The sequence below is a fragment of the Tupaia chinensis genome, unplaced genomic scaffold, assembly GCF_000334495.1.
Source record: "Tupaia chinensis unplaced genomic scaffold, TupChi_1.0 Scaffold143591_1, whole genome shotgun sequence".
Classification (NCBI taxonomy): Eukaryota; Metazoa; Chordata; class Mammalia; order Scandentia; family Tupaiidae; genus Tupaia; species Tupaia belangeri.
Window position 1 is genome coordinate 1,213,116 of NW_006203437.1, and position 15,004 is coordinate 1,228,119.

The 15,004-nt window shown below is 57.5% G+C and overlaps 1 protein-coding gene across 1 annotated transcript; it reads left to right on the forward strand.

Annotated features, from left to right (window-relative positions):
* The first annotated feature begins 3,590 nt into the window (after positions 1-3,590).
* On the forward strand, positions 3,591-14,902 carry CTSO (cathepsin O). The gene is made up of 9 exons (XM_027766569.1): positions 3,591-3,738; positions 4,435-4,543; positions 5,738-5,877; positions 6,124-6,279; positions 7,548-7,715; positions 8,680-8,801; positions 11,698-11,861; positions 12,330-12,422; positions 14,502-14,902. Exons 1-9 carry the CDS (start codon positions 3,631-3,633, stop codon positions 14,534-14,536), a joined length of 1,095 nt encoding a protein of 364 aa, XP_027622370.1. The 5' UTR covers positions 3,591-3,630; the 3' UTR covers positions 14,537-14,902.
* The last annotated feature ends 102 nt before the right edge of the window (positions 14,903-15,004 follow it).

A 15,004-nucleotide genomic window follows, 5' to 3' on the forward strand; every position in this document is an offset into this window, starting at 1 on the left:
TGTCTCCCCAGCCGGTTGCCAATCACAGCAGCCACATGGCTGTCAGTCACAGAAGGCCCGCCTTGTAGGCTGCTTCTGCTGCCTGCTGCCTGCCACCAGCCACCACCCGTAAGAGCCCTCCCATAAGTCAGGGAAGACCTCTAGAAGCTTGGCGGGCAGGCTGGATGCTGAGCCATCACCTGCACCTGTAAATCTGTACCGTTGCTGTGTCAGTAAAACCAAAGAGAAAGAACACATGTAGCCACACTGAATGTCCTGAATTGTACCTTAAAAATGGCTGAGATGGTAAATTTCATGTGTATTTCGTCACTATAAAAAGTTAAAATGACTCGACGATCCCGGACTGGTTGTGTTTATGTGTCTCACGTGACCACGTGTGCGCCCACTGACAGGGCCGTCACGGTGTGTCTGACGTCAGAGTGGGTAGGACTGGGAGGACGCAGAGCTCGGTGGGGCCTGGCTCTGTGGATTCAGAGCCACGTTAGCTCCACTGCAGACTTGAGGCTTAGCCTTTGGGGGCATCTCAGCCACCTGTGCCTCAGTCTCCCACCTGTAAAGTCGTGAAGCCCAACCACTGTTGAAGGAGCCCGACCCAGTAGGGCCCCAGGATCTGTTTTGAGCTTTTGACCTTTAAGTACCACTTAGGTCAGGTCAGCACGTTGGCAAGGCTGCTTACTATTTGCTCTAGAAACTGTGGTAGCCTTGCTGGGAAGTGACCCCTCTCTGACTCCCTGATATACTACTATAAAAAAATTACATAGCTCTCTTGAGTATGTGATAAGATTTTCCCAAAAGTCCCCCGGCCACTCCCCTTGGCCCTGATCACCTACGTCAATCACAATGCTTTAGCTCTGTAGTCACAATAGAGGGTGTGCTGAAGTTCTATCTAGGCAGAAATAATCTTGACCTTTAGAAGGCCCTTTAAGATACATTTAACATAAGCTTAAAGATAATCTTTTCTTTACATAAAATAGGATTAGGTCAAAACTGGCCCAGGACACCCCCACCCTCACCAAGTGAAATAGATAAATATATTAGGATTTCTTATATTAAGGTTTAGATCCCTATAAAACTATATAAGTATCATTCTTTATTAAGATCCATAAGAACTAATATCTATACTTAAGATTTTCTTTTCTCAGCATCGTGTTCAGTAATCACAAGATGGCTGCCGCTGCATCAGCTGATAATTATCTCTGCTTACTGGAACCGCTTTCCCCGAAACTGCATTCCATGGAGACCCACCTACATCAAACGAACGATTGTGGAACCTCAATAGACCCACCCTTAATCCAACCCTGAATGGAATCTATGATCCCTATTGAACTAATAATTAGAACACGTAGCCCCTCACCCATTTACTTGCATGTATCACATTTTCAATTAAACACCGCCCCGAGGCTGGACCCCAGCACAACGTGCTGCTGAGACACTGCTCCAGGGAGCCACACATGGGACCAGGTTCCACTCAGTCAGCCTAGAGGCTGGAAGCCAGGGCAGACCTGTGAGCCTGCTGATGAGGATGTTGAGCAGGAAGGTCACAAGCTGGAGGCCTGAACAACGGGGCAAGGTTCTGTCCAGGAAGAGCCAGAGCGCAGGGAGGGAGGCCTAGGGAGGGAGGCCCAGGGAGGAAGGCCCAGGGAGGGAGGTCCAGGAAGGAAGGCCCAGGGAGGGAGGCCCAGGAAGGAAGGCCCAGGGAGGGAGACCCAGGGAGGGAGGCCCAGGGAGGGAGGCCCAGGGAGGGAGGCCCAGGAAGGAAGGCCCAGGGAGGGAGACCCAGGGAGGGAGGCTCAGGGAGGAAGGCCCAGGGAGGGAGGTCCAGGAAGGAAGGCCCAGGGAGGGAGACCCAGGGAGGGAGGCTCAGGGAGGGAGGCCCAGGGAGGGAGGTCCAGGAAGGAAGGCCCAGGGAGGGAGGTCCAGGAAGGAAGGCCCAGGGAGGGAGGCCCAGGAAGGAAGGCCCAGGGAGGGAGACCCAGGAAGGGAGACCCAGGGAGGGAGACCCAGGGAGGAAAGCCCAGAAAGGAAGGTCCAGGGAGGGAGGTTCAGGGAGGGAAGCCAGGGGAGGGAGGCCTGGGGTGGAAGGCCCAGCTATGGAGGCACTGTGGAGCCTGAGGAAGGAGGCCTAGGGTTGGGGGCCCAGGTGTGGAGGCACCACAGAGCACAGGGAGGGAGACCTGCAGAGGGAGGCCCGGGGTGGAAGGCCCAGTTATGGAGGGACCGTGGAGCCCAGGGAGGGAGCCCCAGGTTCCGACACCGGGCTAACCAAGTGCTGTGGCATGCCTGCGAACCTAGCTGCGTGGGAAGACTGCAGAGGGACAAGGCCTCGTCGGGCGCTCTCTCTTTCTCTCTCAAAATAATTAAACTTAAAAAACAAAAGAGAAGACCTAGTTGTCTCAATCCATTCCTGCATTGCTCATAGGAATACCTGAAACTGAGTGATCTATAAAGAAAATCCTTTATGGACTCCCAGTCCCAGCAGCAGCTCAGTCTGGAGGGGCAGCTGTGTGCTGCTGCCCACTGCAGGGCCAGCAAGCAGAGCATGGCGGACTCAGCAGAGCTGCGAGCTACGAGCTGGGGCAGTCTGTCTCTGAGGGCACCCCTTCTCAGGACTCCTGCACTGGGACTCCTGGCCGTGGATCAACTCACAGATCCACTGGGCCTCACCTCCTCCCAGCATCAGATCCCACAGCCCGCCAGGCCGCTCTGGGCGGGGCACCTCCTGTCCCCCTGTGCACAGTTCACCCACCGGAGCAGCAGGCACCTTGTGGCAGCGCCACTCGGAAGCCCTTAGAAGAGCAGAGTGGGGCCCCACCCCACCTATTGGAGCAGAAGGGCATTTTCTGTGCACATTAAATTCTGAGAAGCAGACTCAGCTATTCCAGGTCGCTCGTGTTGCCTGTGATAATGCACATTTGAGGTTGCTCAGCTTTTCTTATTTCTTGACTTTATTTACTTACTTCATGACAGGAAGGAAAACAGGAACCCTCAACGCTGCAGCGTTCTCTCCCCTCCCTGCCCCGCCTCTCAGCCAGCCTAGACCAGGTGGTCTTGGCGCATGCCCCTGAGAGTGCAATCCGCCCAGAACCTAACCGGCTTGCCCCAAGCCTTCCAGTGCTGCAGAGCCCTACACCCTCCCTCTCCTGCGTAAGAAGACAGTGAGCGCATGCAGAGGCAGACACCCCCAGGGGCTCGGGGCTCCTCCAGCGCACACCTACCCCAGCCCTCCAGCTCCCAGGGTCCGCCCCTGCGCAACCCAGTGATTCGCCGTGCCCTGCAGCCCGGTGTCCAGGGCAGGGCGAAATAGTCTAAAATTAAAATAAAAGAAAGCTACTGTGACCAGGCAGGGAATGTAGGCTGCGTTGTAATAGCGGTAGCAGCAGGAGCGCCCTGGCGGACTGTGCCACTTGGGGGCGTCCAGAAGCTGCGAGAGGGAGCATCAGCGAAAGCCCGGGGCCGCGCCCTGCGGTGTCTAGCTGGGCGGGGCCTAGGGCGCCCAGGGCGAGGGCAGGAGCGAGGGGCGGGACCTAAGGCGGCCTGGACGAGGGGGCGGGGCTTTGGGCGGCCTGGACGCGGGGCCGGGTCGCGGGGCGGGGCCGGGCGAGCGCGGAAGCCCGGGAAAGAGGCGCCGGGATGGAGTCCTGGGCCCTGGCTCTGCTGCTGCTGTGCGCGGCGGCGAACCCAGCCTGCGCCTTCACCCTGGCTGGACCTGGGGGCCGAGCGCCGGGGGCAGCTTTCCAGGTACGCGGATCGGGGTCCGGGCTGGGGCAGGACCCGGACGGGGCGCGGTCTACAACAGCCATCGCAGGGGCTGCCCTGGGCCTGGCCCAGGCGGGGGTCCCCTCGGGGTGCCATGGAGAGGATCCTGGGCCGGGTCGGGGCTGGTCCTCAGAGCTGGAGCCAGAACCGGACTGCGGAGGGCCCATGGGGGTCGGGATCAGGGACCACGGCGGCCGCCGACATGGGATCGTCCACTTTTCTCAGCCTCCAAGTCTGACACGGTACTAAAGATGCAAACGTCTATAAATCTCATACACGATTTTCATTGTAACCTGCAGGAGGTCAAGCTTACACTTTTTTAAAAGAGACTTTTGCTATAGCGTGCATGCACTTGTCAGAGAGACAAAAAGAGAGAGAGACAGAAAGCGAGAGATCACTCCCAGGGGGCATGGCCACTCACAATCCCTTCTCCTTCATTTTCCTCTCAGGATCTCGGGCACGCATGCACAGGTGCCCAGCGTGTTTTAAGTCACTGGATCGAGGACTTGAACCGTGGTCAACTGTGCGGGAGTCCAGCGATGTAACCATTATGCCACCTGCTGGTCCCCGAGCTTTAAATTTATACCTACAAAATGTCTCTGAATAGCCATGCACAAATTACTTTGGAAAAACATTGCCATAGCAGATATAAAATAACTTTTTTGTTTTTTATTTTAGGAAAGTCTTAACAGACATCGATATTTGAATTCTTTATTTTCTAAAGAAAACTCCACGGCCTTCTATGGAATAAATCAGTTTTCTTACTTATTCCCCGAGGAGTTTAAAGGTATGGCCTGACAGCGCTAAGAGCTGGTTAATTTTCTTATCTTAACTTGCTCCATTTTTCAGGACCTGTCTAAACGTGAAGCTAACAAACTGAGTGCCGGTCGGCGTGTGCCGACGGCTCACCCACAGTCTAGCAGGCACGCTGAGCTCACTGTAGAAACAAGTTCATGCAGCGTGCGGTGCTCACATGTCCACTCCCCTCCTGCACGCTGTGCCGTCTGTTCAGGACGCCACGCCTTCCTGTGTCAATGGGAATAGCCAAGCCCTGTGAGTGAAGGTGCCCGGGCCGGTCTCCCGCAGCCTCGGACGGCTCGGGCTTCATGCCACAGCCTCTCCTTAGTCCTGAGAGCAAGCCGGGCAGAGCACATGGGTCCCTGTCCTGACCTGGCCCCAAAGGCTGAGCTCTACAAGTGGGAGGCCCGCAGGTGACAGGTGGGCTTAGAGATTCTCAGGTTCACAGTTAGAAGCTCAGGTCTTCATCGCAGAACTACTGAGTCAGCAGAAAAGACTGTCTAAGTCTGTTTTTATTTTTTAATTTTCTGCAAGGTGTGCATGCTCACCAGAGAGAGAGGGACAGGGAGAAAGCACCCCCCGGGGGGTGGGTACAGCCACACCAAACTTCTTTACCCATCCTCCTCAGGATTTGGGGCACACATGCACACACACGTGCCTGGAGTGTTTTTCAAGGTACTGGGTGCCGGACTCGAACTACAGTCAGCCATGTGGGATTCACCTGCCTCAACCGCCAGGTCCCTGGCCCTGAGATGAGCTTAGCAGAGAGGACACTGTTGCACCTCGGGGAGGCTGTGCGGGTGGGTACAGGGCCGGTGCGCTCTGCTCCATCGGAGCCCTGCTAGCTGGCGGGAGCGCTCTTCAGGCCCCCGGGGAGTTTAGAATCAAGGGCCAGCCCTCAGGTCACATAACCCGCAAGGTCAGTGTCAATCACCTGTTACCGCCCTGGTCCCCGAGGCCTCGAGGCCTCATAGCGACGCTGCCCCTTCATGGCTCAGCTCTGGCATCTCATGCTCGGGCAGCGCAGAGGGGACCAGAAGCGGCAGGTCTGCTGGGAAAGAGCTGCTGACTGCTCCCACAGCCCTCCCCGCAGGTAACGCCCGCTGGGAAAGAGCGGCTGACTGCTCCCACAGCCCTCCCCGCAGGTAACGCCCGCTGTCTCCTCACTGCATTTTCTGCTCAGCCATTTACTTACGAAGCAAGGCTTCCAAGCTCCCCAGATATGTGGCGGGCGGACAGACGACCTTCTCTAGTGAGTCTCTGCCCCTGAGATTTGACTGGAGGGACAAGCACATCGTCACGCCGGTGAGAAACCAGCAGACGGTAAGTTTGACTTCCCTGTTTAACCTCCATCCAGGAATGCTGTCCTGGAGCTCGGGGTGGCAGGGAGATGAGGATTGAGGGCAGGCATCCCGCCCTGGGGAAGCCCTCCTGCGTGGTCCCCACTGGCCGCCCTGTGCTGCAGCTCAAGGCCCTCCTGCAGCCAATCAGAGCCCAGCTTTCTCCAGGAGGGCAGATGGGCAGCAGCGAGGCAGCTGTGAACTCACGTGTTTACGTGGTCCCAGAAAGAACCAGACGTCAGACGTAGGCGGGTGTGCAGACCTTGGCCTGGGCTCCACCAGAAAGCCTGCCCGCCTCGCCTTTCCACCTGTGGTCCCCACGGGAGAGGTCGGCTTGAGAATTCGGAGTCTGCATGTTCTGGAAAATCTACGTGCAATTTCAAAGGTGGTTTTTTTTTTTTTTCACCAAAATAAACTCATACTTTTTTCTTCTTTTGAAAGGTTTTTGCTATAGGGCACATGTACTCACCAGAGAGACAGAGAGAGACATAGGGACAGAAAGCGAGAAATCATCCCCCAGGGAGGATGGTCATGCCGCAATCCCTTCTCCATTCTCCTCTCCTGATTTTGGGCATGCACGCACACGTGCCTGGCGTGAATTTAAGCCTTGGTCTGGGACTCAAACTACCATCAACTACATGGGAGTCCGACGATGTAGCCATTACACCATCTGTTGTTCCTAATAAACGTGCCCTTTAATTCTGTTTTTCCACAACCTTTTGAAGCCCCTGGTGATGAGAACCTGTGTATCTGAGAGCAGCTCAAGGAGGGTCATTGCCCCGCCCTGTCCCTCCTACGGCCCACAGTTCCTGTGAATCTTGCCCTCCAGCTGCAGACCCTGCTCTGTGTCCTCTGGGGTTCCTGTCCCCTGAGAGACGCTGCTCCATGCCCTCTGAGGGTCCCTGTCCCCTGAGAGACGCTGCTCCATGCCCTCTGAGGGTCCCCGTCCCCTGAGAGACCCTGCTCTGTGCCCTCTGAGGGTCCCTGTCCCCTGAGAGACGCTGCTCCATGCCCTCTGAGGGTCCCCGTCCCCTGAGAGACCCTGCTCCGTGCCCTCTGCCTCTGCCTTTTTCTCGACACCGGCCCTTTTGCCTCTGGTTTGTTGAACCAGAGCTCACAGACCCAGTTGGAGAGGCGCCTGCCTCAGGTGTGAGTGACGCTGGGTGAGGCAGGACATCCAGAGGTGCCGTCTGAGGGCGCGGGTGTGGGTAGTGTCAGGTCGTCTCGCCGGCCTGGAAAGCAGTCGCCCAGTGCCTGTCCCCGGCAGACAGGGAGGCCATGTCCACCCGCACCTTGTCACCGGTGCCCACCGAGGCATAGCGGGTCTGAGGGGCTGAGTCGGGCCACACTCCTGGGTAGAAAAGCCTCGCCAGCCAGAGTCGAGAGACCAGCAAGCAGACCGGTCTCTCAGGAGATCGCCAGCCCGGTTCCTCGTCTTTCCTCATGCCGTCTGTGACGGTGGCACAGCTGACCTGGCCACGGCCGAGCCTGGAGGTGAGGCCCACGAGGCACGCGGGCTTCTTTTCTGCCTTAAGTAGAAAATCTAGGAGGGTGTTTTCATCGGTTTCAAGACTCTGGAAACCACTGGCTGGCCAGCTGTTGGCTCTAGAGATGTCAGTGTAGACGCCGGCTAACCGATGCTGTCTCCACCAGTGCGGGGCATGCTGGGCCTTCAGCGTGGTGTCGGCCGTGGAGTCCGCCTGCGCCATGGCGGGGGCGCCTCTGCGGGAGCTGAGCGTGCAGCAGGTCCTGGACTGTGCCTACGATGACCGCGGCTGTGGCGGGGGCTCCACCCTCAGCGCACTGAACTGGCTCAACAAGGTGACACCCCTGCCTCACTGCCCTTTGCTGGCTCAGAAACTTACTCTCCGACTCTAAGTGAGGTGGTCAGGCTCCGGCCTGTCAGCCCTCGGGGAATCGGGGCGAGCATTCTTAGATCTGACTGCAGGAAACGCTGATCTAGTCCTCCCCGGTTCTGAGCAGGTGGTGCTTTTCGCAGCACACGTGCCCCGGGAAGTGGCCACCACAGGGCCATGCCAATTTCTGATGTTCTGTGGGGCAGAGGGATGAGCTCGCTGAGACCCTCCTATGGGCGGAGGGCGATCCTGAGAAGAAGACAGTGCTGCCGGGTTGGCCCCTGAGCCAGAGCTGCTCCACTGTCCCCGCCCCGTGTGGGCTGTGCTTGGCCCGAGTGTCCCTTGATGTCCTCGGGCCTGCCCCTGACGTGGCCCCAGGCCTGGCATCAGCTGCATGGAGCCAGCCAGAAGGGTGCCCTGACCCCGTGCGAAACCATCATGCGGAGGGCCCCAGCTGCCGTACAACCACCACCATGAGCCAGCCACTGTTCCCCATGGAAGTGGGGAATCGTGGGCCCCCGCCCCCCAGCCCAGCCTGACAAAGGGGAGGGCTCCGTCCTGGCCCCTGGGAGGCTGATGCCCTCTTGCTGAGGCTCCACCAGTGCCTAGGCCCCGCCACTGTGGGAGGCATCTCAGAGACTAGGTCTGAGCTGGGAGCTGAAGGAAGCCTGTCCTGGCTGCCCCGTCCTCTTGGGAGAAAGGCAGCAAGACCGTGGGGTGGCTGGAGGCTCTGGGAAGGGCGGTGTGAGGGTGGGGGTGGACGGGAGGCGGACTGTCCTCCAGATGGCTCGCAGAGAGCTCCCGCAGGTCCAAGAGCCCACGTTCACAGGCATGGGGGCGAGGCCGAGTGCTGAACCCATTTCACACTGAAGTATGTTCCAGTCTGCTTTTGAAACCACCGAGGGTGAGCAGGTGCTCCTGTCTTCCAGACGCAGGTGAAGCTGGTGGGGGAGTCGGAGTACCCGTTCACAGCCCGCGACGGCATATGCCGCTTCTTCCCCGCTTCCTGCCCCGGCGTCTCCATCCGTGGGTACTTGGCCTACGACTTCAGGTACGGCCGGGCCCTCCCTCCAGGCTCTCTCAGCTCCTGACCCCCTGGCTGCTCTGGGTTAGCTGTGTGAAGGCAGCTGGCAACTCCTGACCGCCCTCGGAGAGATCTTTGTTGGAGATGGCAGCTGGCCACGTGGGGTGTAGACATCTCATGGTAACCTGCTTACTCCCACTCGTCAGTGCAGTGGGATAGCAGGTGAGCCAGCCTAAAGCCAACGTGAGGAGCAGCTCACGGGTGCCATGTCTCCCTGGCAGACCCGGCGTCACATGTCACCAGCCTGGTTAGCCCTGCTCTCAGTCAGCTGGGATTGCTGTGTGGACTTGCCAGTCAGGCTTCGTACCAAGAAGCAGTTGTTGAACACTCTCTGTTTTCCTTGCATTTTTCAAGACAACAGCTTTTAGAAAAAGACAAACCAAAATGACAAGCTCGGGAGCAGGAGGGGGAGTTTACTCGGCAGGTGACGCCGTGCAGGTGCTGCGTGGGGCAGGGAGGCAGAGATGGAGGGGGGCCAGTGTGGACACTGTGAGGCAGGGTAACACTGAGGGTTCGGGCAGGCAGTCACAAGGTGCCTGGGAGCACATGACACAGGGCCGGCCGGGACATGGCAGAACAGGTGTCCAGGGAGGGGACGGACAGAGAAGGGCTTGGCCAACACCTGGCCGTTCTTCATACAATGTGATGGGTGTGCCAGCCGGTGATGTGGTGGTTAAGGAGATGGATCCCACACAGCCGAATGAACGGTCCACATCCCAGACCGAGGTGCCCGAAAAACATGCCAGGCACGTATCATGGTCCCCAAGATCCTGAGAGGAGGAGAAGAAGGGATTGTAGCCTGGCCGTCCCCCGGGGGTGATGGCTCACTTTCCCTCTCTTTCTGTCTCTCTGTTTCTGGCAAGTACACACCACACACACCCTATAAGAAAACCAAAAATGAAATGCGGCGGGAACGGCGTGCAGTCTTCCGTAGCAGAGAACACAGAACAGAGTGCGTGTGCGTGGAGGCAGGAGGTCCTGCACTTTACTGGTGCCGGAGGTGAAAGGTGGAAGGTGTTCTGACTCAAATGGAACACCTGGGGTCAGGAAGCTGGGGCAAAGTTGGACCCTTACTAGCAAACATGACCTTCAGGTCAGCCCAAGTGCAGGGGCTGGCAGGGTGTCCACGCAGCTCCCACCCATGATGCGGGCTGGGCGACCTGGGGACCACGGCCGGGAGACCGAGTGCCACCGTCCCACAGCCATGGCCTGCTCATGCAGGGGCAGGTGTGTCTGAGAGAAAGTGCCACGCGCCCACTGCCAAGACCTCCGAAGTCCAGAAGGGTGTCACACCTAGGAACTGGGTTTTCAAAATGTCCACAACAGGGGTCCGAGGACCCTCCTCACTGGCAGCAAACTGGAAATGCAGCAAGAGGTGAAAGGGCAGCGGGTTCTATTCTGCACTCGAGACAGTGGGACGCAAGGCTGGAGGTCCGGGCCTTGGTTGGAGGGAGGGCCAGCGAAGGCGTCCGTGCTCACACTGAGCCCTGAAGTCTCCGGAAACAGCCCTTGGCGTGAGACTGCAGCGAAAGCTCCTCTCCTGGGGCCGCTCACGCACACACGCCGTGTGCAGGTCAGACAGACCAGTGAGGGGTCTGGCCTGGAGGAAGTCACGCTCATACACAGATACGCCGTGCGCAGGTCAGACAGGCCAGGGTGGGGTCTGGCCTGGAGGAAGTCACGCTCCAGAGCCAAAAAGCAGCGAGAGGGCCCGGCATCTGGGAGGGAGCACTGTCTGCTCATGCGGCAGGGCCAGACCCACCCAGGACGTGAGTTGGGCATGTGCCTGTCGGGAGGAGGAGGACACGGCAGTGACTGCTGCGAGGTGGCCTTGGAGAGGAGCGGCAGTGGGCGGAGGCCCCAGAGCAGACACGGCCCGACTCCTTGGCACATGCAGCGGGCAGTTGAGGCTTCTGGGTCTGAACAACTGAAACTCGGGTCCGCTGTGAGTGAGGCTGGCGGGTCTGAGCCAGGGCGGTTTAATGGTCCTCAGGAGCTCTGCGGGGGTGGCCCAAGGGTCACGCAGTGTGGGGGACGGGGACCGAGGACCAGGTTCTCCACCATGCACCTAGTACCAGGCATTCGAGAAGTGCACCCGTGGCTTGATGACAGGGTGGACACCAGGCTGGCCCTGGGCTTTACTGTGGACTCCGGGAGGGACGCGCTGTCTGTTGGAGGTCCGGTCAGCACTCGCTCTCCTGCTCACTGGCATTTCCTGTCTTCTGCTTTTTCTAACAAGCTTCCTTTGTGTGATTACAAAGTGGCCGCTCGGTGCCAACCCGCGATTTCCGTCTGTGGCACTCGCGTAGGTCAGTAGGTCCTGGTATGGCTCATAGGCTGTGGCAGAGACAAGCTGTCTCCAGGTGCTCGGCTGCCCACGCCCCTTCCTGCGAGAATCCCTGGGCCTCTGGGTACTTAGCAATCTGAAACGCCGCCCACCCACCTTTAAGTTTGGCTGAGCCTTGGGACTGTTCCAGTGAGACCCAGAAAGTAGCTGGCGAGTGGGTGTGTTATTTCTGGAACATCTTCTCAGCTAAGGTGAACCCTTGTTCTCCTTTCCACTCCCTGCTGTCCAGAATATGTGCTAAATGGCTGGAGCTCCAGCAGCCACCTTGGACCTGGAAGGCCGTCAGATGGGAGCTCTCACATGGCAGGGCAGCAGTACAGAGCGTCTGGTGCCTGCGTTCCCACACCCTGGAGCCCTCTATCGGTCCTGGTCTGCCAAGCTCCCGGCTCCCCGTACCCTCTTTAGGTTTCTCGTGAGTGCACCTAGGCCTGCTCCTGGTCAGCGCAGATCAAGTAGATGACTTCTACTCCTCCCCGAAAAGTAAGCTCCGCAAACACACATCTCCTCTTCCCGTAGTGCCCAAGAAGACGAGATGGCGAAAGCCCTCGTGGCGCTAGGTCCACTGGTGGCCGTCGTGGATGCAGTGAGCTGGCAGGACTATCTGGGAGGCGTGATCCAGCACCACTGCTCCAGTGGAGAAGCAAACCACGCAGTCCTCGTGACTGGCTTTGACAAGGCAGGTGAGCGCGGCAGAGGCGTGGTGGTGTCGGCCTGGGTGCTCAGGCCAGGAGCTGTCCTGGGGCACGAGACTCAGTAGAGCCCGGGAGCCCTGGTGGCCTCTCAGAGTCTCTGGAGACGTCTGCCAGGTGGCGCCTGCCGCTTTGGACGGATACCTGGCTAAAGTGGAAGTTTTCACTTAAACGGTGTGTTTCTCCATCCGGAATGCTGAGGGTGACCATGGGGAAGCCGCAACAAGGCGCGTCCCCTCCATGGGCACGCACGCTCTCACTCAGCCCCTTGTGAGTGAAATGACACTGAGCTGTCCACCACGAGGGTGACGCCGAGATGGCCACCGGTCACCGAGCCATGCTGGAAGAGATCGCGTCACCACGTGGCTGTCCCTGGGAGCTGCCCGCTGCTCCAGAGCCCAGACCCAACGCGGACGCCGTGCGCGTCAGACAGTCCCAGCACTGCCTTGTGTCCTGCAGGACAGACCCCGTACTGGGTGGTGCGGAACTCCTGGGGGCGTTCGTGGGGCCTGGACGGCTATGCCCGCGTGAAAATGGGGAGCAACATCTGCGGTGAGTCGTGGCTCTGTGAGTGAGTGACAGCCAGGTTATGTAGGAAGAGTGTGTGAGCGTGCTGCCCTTGCACCCTCTGTGTGTGACAGCCAGGTTACTGTGGATGAGTGTGTGAGCGTGCTGCCCTTGCACCCTCTGTGTGTGACAGCCAGGTTACTGTGGACGAGTGTGTGAGCGTGCTGCCCTTGCACCCTCTGTGTGTGACAGCCAGGTTACTGTGGACGAGTGTGTGAGCGTGCTGCCCTTGCACCCTTGTCCACTTTACAGTGCACTTCCCGTGGACACAAGCCTCTGCAGTAATGATTCACACCCTTCAGTTAATAACTGTAGTTATTACATTTCAGAAAGGTAGACTGGAATAAGACAGTGAATACAGTTATCTATGTACGTGATTCTGTGTGTTAGCAAAGGTAACAAGTTTGAAAACTAAAATAACACTCAATTAGAGGCTGACATCTGAACTTCTCTGGAACTATCTTCTTTTTTCCAAGTTTACTTTTTTTGGGAGAGGTTTTTGCTGTAGTGTGCATGCACTCGCCAAAAAGAGAGACAGACGGCGAGAAATCCCCCCCCCCAAGGGATGGCCACGCCACAATCCCTTTTCCTCCATTCTCTTCTCGGGATCTTGGACACGCATACATGTGCCCAGCATGAGTTTAAGCCACCGGGTCCAGGACTCAAACCGTGGTTGACTACATGGGAGTCCAGCGACATAGCCATTACACCATCTGCTGGTCCCCCAGGTTTACTTTTTATAACTGTTTCAATTTTTTTTGAGTATAATATCTGCTCAATTGTTATCAAGAATTAGGTTTTCTTTGTATCAAAATGTATGAAAATGTAACTGTTAGTGTTATTTCTGGCTTAATGTAACACTTAACACCCTCTAAACTCCAGCAAACTTCCACTAGAGCTAAGAGGCGTATACGTAATCACCAAACCTGGTTTTTATTAAATAACACATTTTTCTTTTAACTAGCCACAAACTGAGCTCGAGTCACTGGTTAAGTATTTTAAAACTGCCCTAAAATTTATATTCAAACCTCTATTCTGAGACTTCTGGTCTAGAAAGGCAAAATCTGTTCTTTACCAGGTGAAGCTCACGCACTGTGAGAGAGCAGTCGTTTTCTCTCTCAGCTCAGCTCTGACACGCATGCACTTCTTTTCAGGTTTTGCCATAGGGCACGTGTACTTGCCAGAAAAAGGCAGAGAGAGGGGAAGTTAAAATCATCTTGAGGGGGATGGCCACGCTGCAATCCTGTTCACCTGCTCAGTGCGGACCTTAGACGTGTTCAACTGCTCAGTACAGACCTTAGACGTGTTCGCCTGCTCAGAGCGGACCTCAGACGTGCTCGCCTGCTCAGAGCGGACCTCAGACGTGCCCGCCTGCTCAGTGCGGACCTCAGACGTGCCCGCCTGCTCAGTGCGGACCTCAGACGTGCCCGCCTGCTCAGTGCGGACCTCAGACGTGCCCGCCTGCTCAGTGCGGACCTCAGACGTGCCCGCCTGCTCAGTGCGGACCTCAGACGTGTCCGCCTGCTCAGTGCGGACCTTAGACGTGTTCGCCTGCTCAGTGCGGACCTTAGACGTGTTCGCCTGCTCAGTGCGGACCTTAGACGTGTTCGCCTGCTCAGTGCGGACCTTAGACGTGTTCGCCTGCTCAGTGCGGACCTTAGACGTGTTCGCCTGCTCAGTGCGGACCTTAGACGTGTTCGCCTGCTCAGTGCGGACCTTAGACGTGTTCGCCTGCTCAGTGCGGACCTTAGACGTGTTCGCCTGCTCAGTACGGACCTTAGACGTGTTCGCCTGCTCAGTACGGACCTTAGATGTGTTCACCTGTTCAGTTAACGAGTAGCTTTTGTCATGTTATTGTTTGTTTCTTCAAACAGGAACATTAGGCATCTCTTCTAGTGCCTGCATTGAGGCTGCCTGCCTACCCCAGCAGGTAGTAATTAACAGCAGGTTATCTCCTTGGGAGGCTCTAGCTCTTTCTGGACCCAAACAAAAAGCAGGCTCTGGTTTGCTGCTCCAGAGCGTCTAAGGAGACACAGGCTGGTGCTGACATTCCATTCCCCGCAGGGATCGCGGATTCCGTCTCTGCTGTGCTTGTGTGATGTGTCGGATGGATCGAGACGCCAGTGAGAGGAGAGTTTTCGAGGGGCAGACGTGCACACGGCCCTCCGCTAAGCTTCACCTGGCTTCGAGGGGCAGACGTGCACATGGGCCCCCCCGCTGAGCCTTGCACCTTCCAGCTTTGGCAGTTCCACAGAGAGGTCTCGGCCCGGGCGTGTTTGCACTGAGGAGTGGGTGGTGCTCCTAGAGGGACAGTCGGGCCCACGGGAGGCTGCGGGACAGTCCCCTGCTCTGGGAGGGAGCGCAGGTCCTGCCAACCTGAGGATGCTGTGGTTTGCTTTTGTTTGCTTTATTTGGGGAGAAGTGGAAGTATTTGTTTATTTTTAATGAAGTATTTCAGACACGAACAAAAGATGATGTTTGTTTCTCTCGTGGGGTTATCTCGGGCCTTAGCGGAGCCCCGTGTAGACAGTGGTCAGCCATAGAGCGCGGCCTTGGGACGGACAGGA

Excerpts from the sequence above, each read along its gene's own strand:
- CTSO (XM_027766569.1), top strand. The coding sequence starts at position 3,631 with ATGGAGTCCTGGGCCCTGGCTCTGCTGCTGCTGTGCGCGGCGGCGAAC. Across the intron at positions 6,280-7,547 it reads ATCTACGTGCAATTTCAAAG|TGCGGGGCATGCTGGGCCTT; the intron begins GTGGTTTTTTTT and ends TGTCTCCACCAG. Across the intron at positions 8,802-11,697 it reads TACTTGGCCTACGACTTCAG|TGCCCAAGAAGACGAGATGG; the intron begins GTACGGCCGGGC and ends CTCTTCCCGTAG.